At 58.6% G+C, this 12,782-nt stretch overlaps 1 protein-coding gene across 4 annotated transcripts in view; it reads left to right on the top strand.

Annotated features, from left to right (window-relative positions):
• Positions 1-12,782, top strand: part of HDAC4 (histone deacetylase 4) — a 287,137-nt gene that overhangs the window by 245,865 nt on the left and 28,490 nt on the right. For all 4 annotated transcript variants that reach the window (XM_049711988.1, XM_049711989.1, XM_049711987.1 and 1 more), the window contains 5 exons: positions 3,148-3,194; positions 7,020-7,127; positions 9,225-9,280; positions 10,874-10,961; positions 12,626-12,745. In XM_049711988.1, the coding sequence (XP_049567945.1) occupies positions 3,148-3,194; positions 7,020-7,127; positions 9,225-9,280; positions 10,874-10,961; positions 12,626-12,745 (419 nt within the window). The remainder of the gene's footprint in view (positions 1-3,147; positions 3,195-7,019; positions 7,128-9,224; positions 9,281-10,873; positions 10,962-12,625; positions 12,746-12,782) is intronic.

Genomic DNA, 12,782 nt, shown 5'->3' with positions numbered 1-12,782 from the left:
GAGAGAGACGCCGGAGCCAGGAGTCCTTGGGGAAGAGTAAACGGTGGGTGAGCCAGGAGACGGCGCTTTCCTCCCGCCAAGCCGTGTCCGTGACCACATGGGGGGTCCCCCTCAGTTCATCCAGCATCTCCGTCCCTGGAAGCCCCTCTGCCGCTCGTGGCTTCTTTGTTGAAGTGTTCGTCCACCATCTCAGACCCCGCTCCGCCCATAGGCAGCCGCGGGAGTGTATTTAGTGTTTCTTTTATGAGCCAAGTGTGTTGTCACAAACACACGTATTGTGAGCGTGTGTTCCATTTACCATAATGGTATTATAACCCGTTCTGTTTCCTTTTTCTCTCCTACTGAGTTTTGTGTTGTGAAGTCTACTCACGTTGCCGTGGGGATGCCCAAGCAGATACCTTCCTACCACTTGAGCCCTATTTACATTTCTGATGACTGTTCTAGCGTCATTGTGTCAGTGTGGCTATTCCAGACGTGGTGAGAGTTGATGATGTTAACGGTACCCTGATTCGGTGTTTAAACACTACCGGGTGATCTCCCTTCCTCTTTTTAATTGAATCCACAAATTTCCAAGCCTTGTGCAAAGAGGCCTGTGTAGTGAGTGTGGGGCAGTGACACAGCTTGGCCGGGCTGCAGGGGGCTACCTGTTCACCACCTTAGGTGTTCCTGGAAGTCAGGGTTCATCTTCTGACGGCAGCGACCTGGGGAGGGAGCCTGGCCTGGTGGCTGAGGAGTGCGGACCCAGGGCTGCAGAGCACCTCATGAGTGCCTCTCCGAGCTCAGGTGAAGGGTTACTAGGTGACCCTCTGCTCACAGCATAGCAGCAGGAGCGGCGGAAGAAAGCCAGCATCTTCCCCGCGCCCGTCGGCATCCCAGCCTGCCTGTCAGCTAACCTGCCAGGACTGGGAGAGCAAGGGTGCCCCTCAAGCGTCAGACCCCCGTCTCTCGGCTTGAACATTTTGTGACCTGGCCTAGGCAGTGGTGGCCCCGCAACACAGGACGCCAGTGGGGGAGGGACTCGCTGACCAACTGGGGCCTCGGCCGAGGCGGCTGGGGCCGGGGGGAGACCAGCTGTGCAGAGAGGCCACCGCTGGGCCGCTCCGGAGCTCTGGGCCAGGACAGCTTCCCTGTTTCCCTGCTGCCCATCCGAGCACAGGCTTGTGTCCGAATTCAGGGTATCCTACCTTTTTTATTATTGTGGTCTTTCCTGGCCGGATAATGAGCAAAATCAAAATACTCAGACGATTTATGGTTTTAATGCATCAGTCTGTAATTTCAAACACAGGAGTCCAGTCTCAGCAGAGCCCCTCTCGCTCATATTTACACACACACTGATGGATGTACGTGGATTCACACGGGCGCTTGGATTGTTTGGGGGGAAGCTCTTACACCCCTAGCATCATGTTCCTGTGTGCTGGAATAGTTAGTGTTACGAGAACCATCTTGAAGCCATTCCCAGCCCGTGGTCACCTAGAGCCACTGCCGCGTGTCAAGGGCAGGGCCAATGGGGGCACGGGGGGCTGGTGCCGCCCTCCCTGATTCAGGCCATCGGGTGAATCTGTTGCAGGACAGCGTGGTGCCGGCTCCCCTCTCCCCCGCCCCCCGCCATGCACTGCAGCCCACCCTGTCCCTCCGGCCCCAGGACCGCCCACGGGGGGCTTAGGGCAGGCCTGGGAAGCCCCTCCCAGGGCTGCTCTCCGTGGACATCACTTCCCTGCGCGCCGGCCCCTCCACCCACCTGCGCACCCGCCGATTCCCCTGCAGTCGTGGCACAAGGAGAAGGCAGGCATGCCCCCAGCCTCACGGGGATGGGGCCAGAGGCTGCGTGGCTCCGCGAGGATCAGTTTAACTGATGTCAGAAGGCGCGGCAGGGGAACCACAGTCAGAAGACGGGGATGCAGGCGGCTGGGGGGGCGTGACCTGGAGGAGAGCCGTGGGCGCAGGCAGGGCAGGCCCAGGGCAGGACCCACCGTCCGGGCATCTCGGAGGGGGTGGGGCATGACGGGGAGGGTCCACAGTGTGTGGTCCAGGCCAGGAGCCGGGATGAGGCGGGCACAGACCTCACCAGGGCTGCTCCCCTGGTGAGCCATCCGGACCCTGTGACCCAAGGCCTGCTTCTTTCCTGGGGCCCCGGGAGCAGCTCACGGCCACCCAAGCAGAGCTGGTGCTCGGGTTGGGGAGAGGGCAGTGTTGGGAGTGAGCCCTCCCAGCACCGGGCCCGGCTCTGCCAGGTCCAGAAAGCAGACTCCCAAGCTGGGCTGTGGAACCTGCCAGGAAAGGCCTGGGGGTCGCAGTGGGAGCGAGGTGGAAGCGGGGCAGGGGCGCCCGGCTGCACAGAGAGTCTCTCCCGGATGGGGGCAGCTCCTGAAGGGGGGTTGGCCAGCTGGAGCCTGGGCTTCACACTCCGCCAGCCCGGGGAGGGGGCGCTGGGCAGCTGTGCCGCCCTCTGGTCCTGCATGACAGGCAGGTTTTAGGCGAGTCATCAACCAGCACCCGGATCACACTGAGGAAGAAGACAGGTCCCGTTCTTGTCACCGAGGCAGGCCTGAGTCTCGTGGGACGGGGCCTGTGTCTGCAGTGTGGGCCCCGGGCAGGCCTTCCTAGACGGCCAGGTTCAAGGCTGTGTGGTTTCGTAGCTGTGCACCGTCCCAGTGACCTTGGAACACTTGTACATGGGGAGGGGGCTGCTGTCATATCCCCAAAGACCCCTCGTGTCTAAAGAGCTCACCCCGGGGGGTTAACCCCAGGCCTCTTTCTCTTGCTCACAGCTGGGGAGGGCGGCCAGAGCTCAGAACTGAGAGCCAGTGTCGGGGGCAGGGAGCTCAGGGTGGTTCCCTGCCAGGTGCACAGCTCGGGCTGGAAGCAGAAGCTTCCGTGTGGTCTCCCCACCCCGTGAGGAGTGGGCTGTTGCCGTGGAGAATGCAAGGGCTCCGCAGGGGCTGGGCCCGCTCAGCCCAGGACCCACCCCCGGCCACAGGGTGGTACAGTGGTACCTTTGAGGACCGTTTGCCCCTGCGTGCGTGGGACGCACTGTGCATCTTCCACAAGCGTCAGAGCGCCGTTGCGGCACCGCCCGGCCGTGCCCCCTGCAGGCTGGGGCGCTGGGTGACCCTGCCCACCTGACCTCGGCTCTCCTTCTCCCTGCAGGCTCGCTAACATCGGTGTTTGTCAGGCTGCCCTGCGGTGGTGTCGGGGTAAGTATTTCTTTAATGTGTAAATAATGTCCTGTTTGTTCTCAGGGTCCTGGTGGTCACAGAAATCGCGGCCTTGCTCTCCGCAGAGCAGGTAATTGTTACCAGGTGTTTTCCATAAACAGGGCCTGCTGGGCGGGGCTGCCCCACCGCTCACACGTGTGGCTTCAAAGGCCCTGTGAGCCTGTGAGCGTTTTGATGGCGGGTCTGGGGCACCTTCCTCCGGGGAAGGTCGTCTGGCACCACGGCTGGCTTTAGGAAACGGGATCTGGTGTGTGGGTCTGTCTCGTCTGACCCACCGAGCAACAGTCCACTCGTCCCAGCTCAGGTCGTGAATCCGTCACCTCACGGGGTGTGTGTTGATCCCGTATCCGAGCTCCAACCCGAAGCCCCAAGGGCAGCTCTGACCGTGGGCATGAGGTTTCTAGGCCGCGTGAGGGGGGTAGAGCTGCTTCTCCGGGAGATGGAGCTCTTGAGCAGACCTGGGCAGGTAGACACGCAGGAGAACCAGCATCTTGATTTAACTTGGGCTTTCCCTGCCCGGGATGGGGGCGCAGGACCCCTCTGGGCACCCACCCCTACCTCAGCACAGCGGAGGCCAGGTCTCCGCAGCCAGAGCTGCTCCTTCCATCAGGAGGGGCTGTCCCCCCGCCCCCCGCTGCCCTCTGGATGAGGGAGGGTGAGGGCAAGGACCAGCCCCCTCCTGGCCAGTCTGCTAGCCGTGGAGCTCCCCAGCCCGGGAAGCGCTGCAGCCGGTCTCCGTCACAGAGAGGCCGGAGGATCTAGTGGACGACAAAGGCATCTCGGCTGGAAGCGCGCTTCAGCCGAACGTGAGCGTAACGACAGAGCGCGGGGTGAAGCTCGGGGTCTGGATTCCGTTATGGAAATGAAACAAAATTGTTTTCTTCCTGAGTCTTTACAAAAATCGCTGCTTTGAAAATTACCCCGTCAGAACGAGCATAAACGGCGTTTGTTCATACCACCACCAGGGCCTCCTAGAGTTATTGCATTTTGTACTGTAAAGAGGCTGCAATCTCTTAATGCGGGGCGAATTTTTGGCCAGACTTGAAAAGGCTTGGCTTTGCACTGCCCTGCAGCAGCACGCTCTGCGAGGCAGGATTTATAATTGGCAAATGAAAGCGCAATGGGGACTGGGCCTGGGGCCTTGAGCCAGGTGGCCCCTCCCCGGTGTGAAGTCCAGATCCAGCCCCCAGCAGGCTACCAGCGCCCACCTCCACATCCAGACACAAAAATGCTCTGGAACACGGAGACGTGGAAAATCTCGCCAAGTCGAACCCGGTCGAGAGAGGAGTCCATCAGAATAATTAGTGGGAAGTGTGAACCATAGGGCGCCTCAAGGGATCGTTCCCTTTCAGTTGTTTTCTATAACTGCCCCAATAGGAGAGCAGAGAATCGCAGTGCCAGCCCTCCCGCCTGGCTCAGCGTGGACTCGCCATGTCGCTGGTGCAGCTGCAGCCCTCTTGGGCCTCTGAACCTCCTTCCAGAGCTAGGGGCCAGCCCCCCGGGGTGTTGTCAGGGAAGCAGAGGAGACCCCAGGGGCCCAGGTGTGGCTGGGAGGGTGCAGGTCGGCTGGTGAAGCAGCGAAGGAGAGGGTGCATTGCTTCCCCCGAAGCTGCTTGAATTAACATCTAGGTTCTGTAATGGAGCTTTTAAATGGTTTTACCTTTTTTTCCCAAGCCAAATAAGAGAAACTTCTGTTTTGCTCATCTCCTGATTATTGCATTTCCCTCCCAGCCCTGCCCTGGTAGGCCCTGGGGACCCCGAGTGCCATGGCTTCTAAGGTCCGCGGCCCACTCAGAGTGGCCACCCCGAGTGTCCACTTGAAATCTCTGTAAGGGGTCTCCCCACCCCCGTCTTCACCTTGTCTCCGTCTTTGCTGGAGGGATTGTGGAGTGTAGCCCGTGGCTCTTTCCCTTGTTTCCTGCTTCTGTATTTGTGGGTGCCCCAAGCAGGGCCGCCTCGTACTTCTGGAACTCGGGGCTCCAATCCGACCATCCCACGTTGGTCCCTGGGGAGCTGGGGGGCTGAGACCCCGAAGCAGTGGAAAGTGCTGTCAGGTTCTCTGGAGACACTGCAGTGGGGCTGGGGGTCTGTCCCTCACCCTGGACACGATGTTCCAGGACCTTGTGGACCCTGGGGTCATGCGGGAGGAGAACAGAGCACAGAGATCCTTCAGGGCACACGCGGGGTCAGTCCCTTTCCCCACCTGGCTCCGGTTATTAGCCTGAAACCCAAATCATTGCATTTGGAGGAGAAGTAATCTGCGTAGTTTTGCCCAAACCCGCTTTGGTGCTCAGGGGTGCGGCCTCTCGCGAGGCCCAGGCGACCGGTCGGACCCTCCTGCCAGCTCTCGCTTCGGTTTTATTGAATTGGTTCTTCGGCTGAAGCAACTGGTCCAGAATCTTCTAGTTGAGTGGCTACTTCAATGAATAACAGCACAGTATTATTTAGAACAGAAGCCGGTCTTTGAACGTTGAATATTAATGCTGCGGAGAGTGCGCTAAGTGCAGAGCGTTCTGCTGACATTTGGAAGCTATTTAAAGAACATAGCGGTTTGGTCATTGAAGAGAAGAGCCCGCACGGAATAACACTCCTCAGGAAATAGCTCGAGCTGCTCGTAAATGTATTTTAAATCATCTCGCTTTGAAGATGAAGCCCCAAGACTTCATTGAAAGAAATCCATCCGCACCACGTAATGATCAGGGCCTTTGTCAGGTGGGCAGGGGCCTGGGCGCTGACCCTGGCTGGGCCGGAGAGGGGGTGCCGGGCCCTCACCTGCGGCTCAGCCTCTGTGTCCGGGGCCCCGAGCGTTCAGCGCTTGGAAGAGGTTGCCGTGGGAAGGAGTGTCTCACCCAGGCCCGGCCGACTCTGCTGCAGGTGGAAGGGCTTATTCCTCACAGCTTCCCAGACCCTCTCTAGGCTCGGGCACCCACAGGAAGGGCACGCGAGTCCCAGGTGTGTGCGGCCGAGGCACCAGCTGCCCTGCCCTGGGGATGGCAGCGCCCTTGACCTGGAGCCAGGGGCCCCTGCTCCCTGCCCCCCAGGCTCCCGCAGGAGACTCAGCCTCCGCAGAACCAACTCGTCAAGTCTGTGTCTTCCTTCCTGCCCACGTTAGCTAGAGTTTAAAAAACATATCTAATGTGTAAGTAAATAAACCAACACACAAACACGTTACCTGACAGGTTTGTGCCCCACACGGGTTTTTCTCTTTGAAGGGGAACAGCTACCTGGGCAGGTGTGCTATCCCCTGGGCTGAGCCCCCTGGCGTGTGTCCAAGAGCCTGGATTCTCCTCCCCTCACCCTTCCACGTGCCGTCCCTGTTAACGACTCCTGTCAAACACGCGGGGCTTCTCCTTCAGTTCAGCAAGAAATAAAGTCATAATTTGGAGGGACCTCTAATTCTAACACTTGCCACATTTGCTTTTGCTAATTGTTAGTGTAACTCAGCTGCAGTTGCAGTTAAAAAAAGAAGGGAACTAGGTAACCTTGACATCGTGACTCCTCGCATGGAGTATTTTGGAGCAATTGAGAAAAGAAATGACACCTCAGAAAGGGGTAAAAACGCAGGCGTGCTATTTTCGGTGCACGCACTGTTCTTTCTCTGTTTAGTATTTTTTGGCATGTCTTCAAAAAAAAAAAAGCCCGAATGTGAGCTGGGTACGTTCTGTAATTAGTCAAGGAGAGATGGCAGGCTCTGGTTTTAGAGGCAGAGCACAGGGGCCCCCGGCTGCACAGCCACCCGGCCGCGATGGGGGGGTGACTCTGACCAAGGACGCCGGCCTTATTGCGGGCCTGATGTCTTCACAGGTAGACAGTGACACCATATGGAACGAGGTCCACTCGTCAGGGGCAGCCCGCCTGGCCGTGGGCTGCGTGGTGGAGCTGGTCTTCAAGGTGGCCACAGGGGAACTGAAGGTCAGTGCGGACCAGCGGGAGGGGTCCTGGGAGGACACAGCCCGGGGGTGGGGGGGTAGGAGGAGGTGGGGAGGGACAGCCCGCCCGCTTCGCTCCCCCTCTGGACAGGCACCTGGTGGCTGTGATGGGGAGTATGGGCGGACCCAGCTCTGTCATCACTGTTGAACCCAAGGGGACTTTTCCCACGCTTGTGAAAACACGTGTAATGATACAGCATTTCTCAAAGAATTCGATCTCGGGAACATGCTACGTTCTTACAGTGGCTGAAAAATCCCGAAGAGCTTTTGTCTTTATGAGTTGTGTCATCAGCCTTGACCACTCACTAGAGTTTAAAACGGAGGCTTTTAAAATATTTATTAATTTAAATATAATGATAAGAGCTTAGTCGCTCAGCTGGACTCTCACACCTGCTTCTGCTTCCGTGTCTGGTGACGTGTTGTTTTAGTTGAAGCACACGAAGAAAATCTGGCCTCGCGCATGTGCAGAACTGGGGAATGGGGAGTATTTTAAGAGCTTTTCCAGATAATTGTGGGCATTCTTCTTTGATGCTTTGCCAAAATTCAACAAGTGGCAGCTTCTTGAAGATGAGCTGCAGGGTGGACCCTAGAACAGCGTCAGCGAGCTTGTCCTCCTGTGCGAGAAATTCCGTCAGCCTCGCACGTGGAGCCGCTCATTTATCCTGACGTTTGCACAGTGCATGGTTGTTTGGAAATAGGGACTCACTGGATCACGTAGGTCTTCCAAATCTGGACACATTTTATTATACGGCGTCCAAAGCATCACCAATCTTTGAAACCATGAATGTCACCACCCAGCTCATCAGGAAGGTCTTCTCAGTGCTGGGAAGAGCTGGGCCGAATACAAGTTGTCCAGAGTTCTCGGTTTCACGGGAAAGCTCAAATCCCACCCCTGACACAGCCACTGTCTGTCGTTTTCGTTGAGGTGACAGCCCCGCGGGTTATTTGCACGCCTCCCCACCTCTTTGCACGGGTGTTAAAAAGACGTCGAGGTTTAATGAAATTGATAAGTTTTACTGCTTCTTCGGGGCACTGACACGGAGCTTCCTTTTCCCTGCAAACGTGTGTGCCCGGGCCTCCTCCTGCTACCGTACCCGAAGGCCACCCGCCATCACTGCCCGCCGCCGGTCAGCTCTCAGCTCCGCGGGAAGGGCACAGAGCCTTGGGGTTGCTATGCAAAGGCCCCCGGGGCACGGGACCCCTGGGGCCCACGTCCCCATGCAGAACCGCAGCGCTGGGTCCTGTGCAGGAGAGGGGAGATAGTTGGCAGCGCCAAGCGTGCCGAGGCGGGGCTCCCACTAAGTGTGCCCCCCCCGTCCCCCCCTGAGCTGGTCTCTGCAGCCGGCTGGGTACACTTCCCACGCCCGGTCAGCATGGTCCGCGACCCATGGGTCTCTGTTACCGACCTCGATCGCACGGCTTCCTGCGCTTGTGAGACCCGGGGTGCCGGTCTAAACCATTTTTATTATGGTGGCTGCAGGATGGTTTGCGGATGGTTCTTTTAAAGCATAAGTGACTCAGGGGTCCTAAGCAGGGGTGGGGACTGAAGCTCCTCTCCAGCCTCTGAGATTTTCTTTCTAAGCGTTAGTGATTGTTTTCTGCCTCGCTCAGTCCCCTGGGAACTGAGCTGCACTGACAGCAGAGAGATTCACGTTAAGGCCAAACTAGGGCACAGCATCTGTGCAGCGGCCGAGCCTTCTCCATTTCATCTGCGTCCAGGGCTCCCGTCAAGCTGCTTCCTGGGGAGGCTGGTTACGATCAGAGGGGGGCCGCGGTGCCCCTTCCACTCCTACCCTGCTTCCCCAGCTGAGCAGCTCCCAGCCTTGCCAGCAGGCTGTCAAAGATAGAAAATCGGGGACGGACTCACCTTTTATCTTAGTAATTTGTGATAACCAGCAGGGCTCGTTCAGAGAAGGGACCTAGATGTCTTTGAAGTGCTCACAGCCAGCCCTGTATCCTGCCCTACGTCTGTGCGCCCACGAGGCAGCTGGAAACCGTGTCCTCACGCACACTCTGCCTTTTCTCACTGACCTGAAACCAATCTTTTGTCCCCATGTCTCCTTTTTGGTGTTGCGCGTAGAATGGCTTTGCCGTGGTCCGCCCCCCAGGACACCACGCGGAGGAGAGCACGCCCATGTAAGTACACACACGGTCACTCTCGGGCAGGGGACTTGCGGCATTCTCGAGCCTGCCCGTGCACGGTCCCCGAGAGGCCGGTCCAGCAGGGCGTAGCCGTACGTGCAGCTCGAGTTGGTTAGGGTTGGTCCCGGTGAAGAGATGCAGGGGGCGGCGCGTGCAGGTGTGCGGAATGGGAGGCCGTGTGTGCAGAAGCGAGTCCAGAGGAGTCGTCTCGTCGCCAGGCCTGGGAGAGGGAACTTCTGCTGCCCCGGAAGGAGTTCTCTGGTGCTTCCTCGCTCTAGAGCTTCAACAGTCAGGCCTCGGGTCTGCTCGCGGGTGGCCTTCCAGCTGAGCTGCTCACGGCTTGGCACCGCGAGGCTGAAGTCCCAAGGTCATGACCACAGGGGGCAGCTCTCTGGCCTGTGTTTCGGGTTGTAGACACCCCTGACTGTGCACATGAGAAGCTGGCCGAGGTGGCGGGGTTGACGTGCGGATTCAGGGTCCATCCTGGTCGAGGAGAAGCCGCCCAGGGGCAGCCACAGGACTTGACCCGGGCAGTTGTGCACGGAGTGGACGCAGAAAACCCTCAGCGAGCGTGATGTCTGGGGCTTGCCCTCGGGCCCCGCGACAGCAGACACCGTGTTGTGGGTCGTCAGGACGAGGGGACGGGCTGTGGCTGGGGGAATGAGCACTGGTTTGTCGGCTGGTGAAGCACGGATGGTGCAGACAGAGCTGTGGGGAGAAGCAGGAAGCGCGGGGCAGTGCTGGACCGGGAGCCTGGCTTTCAGCCAACGGGCGGCGGAGCCCTCGGCCGCCTCGAATCCCCAGTGAGGGTGTCGGGGCCGGGCTTCAGGAAGGGACCCTTCACCGTCACCACCGTGCGGTCACTCCCTGGCCCGGAACAGTCCACGTGACCGAGGGGCAGGCGCTGATCGTAGCATTTCGCTGAGGTCACCTTTCTAATTCGACTCTGAGCTGTCAGATATTCTGAAGGGTGGGCGCTGATGGACCGAGATGGAATATGGAGGGACACGTCCGTGGAGGCTCTTAGAGACTGCACCGTTCGGTCCTGGGGCCAGCGCGGCCAGAGAGGCGGCGGCTGCTGGGACGCGAGGCTTCCCGCTGGGCAGCCTACAGCCCGAAAACAGACCCACCCGGGCTTCTCATTTTCTTTGGTGATTCAGGCAAAGGGAAATTCAGGTTTAGGAGATTTTCATTTTTACTTGACTCACTTTCTCAGCTCGTTTTTCCCGTTCTCTCAGAGACTCTCTAGAATCATTGTTATACACCTTAGACTATGGAAGGACGCGCAGTGAGAAAGTCAAATGAGTAACTTCCGTGTCTGTGGGCTTCGGTGCCTCTGACAGGTCGGTCAGTGCGTGTTCTGGGAGACGTCCTGGGGGCATAAAGTCAGATGGACTCTCTCACCCTGGGAGCGCTGGCGGCCTGCACGCAGGGACCGTGTGTGTGTGTCAGTGATCAGCATCAGTTAACGTTTCCAAACCGCCTTCTTAGACCCTCGTGGGATTCTAGAATGTTCTGTCGCACGTTGAATAAAAACTAATCAGAGCCCGGAATTTGTCTCTATTTCTCCTGATTCTCACCTGCCAGGGGGTTCTGCTACTTCAATTCCGTGGCTGTCGCAGCCAAGCTTCTCCAGCAGAGGTTGAGTGTGACCAAGACCCTCGTGGTGGACTGGGTGAGTGGCCCTTCCTTGTCTCCCCCGCAGACAGTGGGAGGCGGAGGCGAGCTTTTCCATCTCCACTGGCCATGGGATTTGGGGGCCTTACCTTTCTGGAAACTACCTCAAAGATGCAGAAAGGAAAAGCCCAAACCTGTTAGGAGTCTGTTTGACAGCTTCACCCAGCCGATCCTGCCAATAACCCGGCTCCTGAAGGGTCTAGAAATAGGCCTGTGGTCGAGGGCAGCAGCCAAAGGGCAATCCTTGCAAAACCTCGCTGGGGGGCGGGGGTGCAGGAAGGGGTGGAGCCTGGGCCTCGACAGGGATCAAGGTTGTGGCCCGCCCTCCCCGAGCCAGCACGGCAGCTTTGCATCACTGTCACTCCCGGTGTAAAGGCCCTCCCTGCTTCTGCAGAGGGGAGCCAATTGACACTGGTTTAACCTCCTTCCCATTTTCCCTTGGGAGGGGCCACATCTGACAATCCCACTGCCTCAAAGGTAAACTCTATGAAAAACGCTATAGAATAACTGAACTCCAAAAATAGGTATACGGAGTTTTATGCTGGACATGGGGATTCTAGGTGTTCACTTTTTTCTTCTTTTTTAAGCCGTATATGGAGGGGGCAGGGGGAACATTCTCTTTGGTATTTAAGATTTATTTCATCATTTTTTCTAGTTAAAAAGATCAGGTACATTGGGTGGGATTATCTTTATGCTGCAAAGTCCCTCTCCTTTGGGAAAAGAAACACCAAAACACAGCCCAGGACACCCCCAAGCTCCGGGCGGCGGGCACTGGTCAAGGGGCCCTTGGGTGCCACGGCCGCACAGCGTGGACTGTGGAGCCCAGTGTTCACACAGCCGGTGCCTTGGCCCCAGGGGGCCCTTCCCTTAGCGCCCCTTGTGGAGCAGTCAGAGATGCTGGGCACGTATAACAGCTGAGTGCTGGAGAAGGTGGGCATGCCGGAAGCACTGCGGAAAGTGGGTGATCCGTCTGGTGCTGTCGCAGAACCGCGTGTAAGGGCTCCGCCGTCACGTGGAACAGCGCACAAGTGGTGCGTGAGTGCCAAGGCCCTGCTGTGCGCCCCTCGGCGGCGGTGGGCCTCAGTGGGGTCCAGCTGGTTCCTCACTTGCAGCTGTCCTTCCACTTTTCTATGATGAGCACAGGTAGCTCTCATAAATAGGGTAAGGATTCTAAGCAGTTCCCCGGGGTTTAAAATCACAGACTCGTGTGCGGCCCTCAAGGGTGCACGCTCTATGCAGCGGGCCACCCGCTTGTGTGGTTTCAACACGTGGTCACTGTGATTCAGAGAAGCGGTTCGTCCTTCCTGTTTGGGCCCTGGCACCCCCATCACTCCACCCCGGGGACGGTCTCCCGTGTACCCCAGGGTCCAGTGCGGAGCAGGTGAGCGGCCGTGGTCAGCGAACTCCCCGGCCCTCACCTGCCAGGCTGTGACAAGAAATTAATCAAATGACTTTGCCTGGAAAATCGCGGCCTCCGGGGAAGCTGAGACACCCGCAAACCTGCCCCATGGGGTGCCGCGCGGGCGAGGAGGATGCCGCCTGGGGCCTCTTCCTTCTCTTCCCAGGGCCCCGAGGGCCCGAGCTACGGGGCTCATCAGCCAGGGCCTAAGGGCACCTGCACTGAGTCAGCCCCCACCCCTGACCACACCCCCGCCCTTCCAGGACGTGCACCATGGGAACGGGACCCAGCAGGCCTTCTACAGTGACCCCAGCGTGCTGTACATCTCGCTGCACCGCTACGACGACGGGAACTTCTTCCCGGGCAGCGGGGCACCTGACGAGGTGAGCGGGGCTCCATCCCGTGCTGGGCCTTGGAGGG

Source organism: Orcinus orca, chromosome 7 (genome assembly GCF_937001465.1).
Source record: "Orcinus orca chromosome 7, mOrcOrc1.1, whole genome shotgun sequence".
In the NCBI taxonomy this organism is placed as follows: Eukaryota; Metazoa; Chordata; class Mammalia; order Artiodactyla; family Delphinidae; genus Orcinus; species Orcinus orca.
Note: the sequence above shows the minus strand (reverse complement) of the source record. Positions and strands in the feature narration are given on the sequence as shown.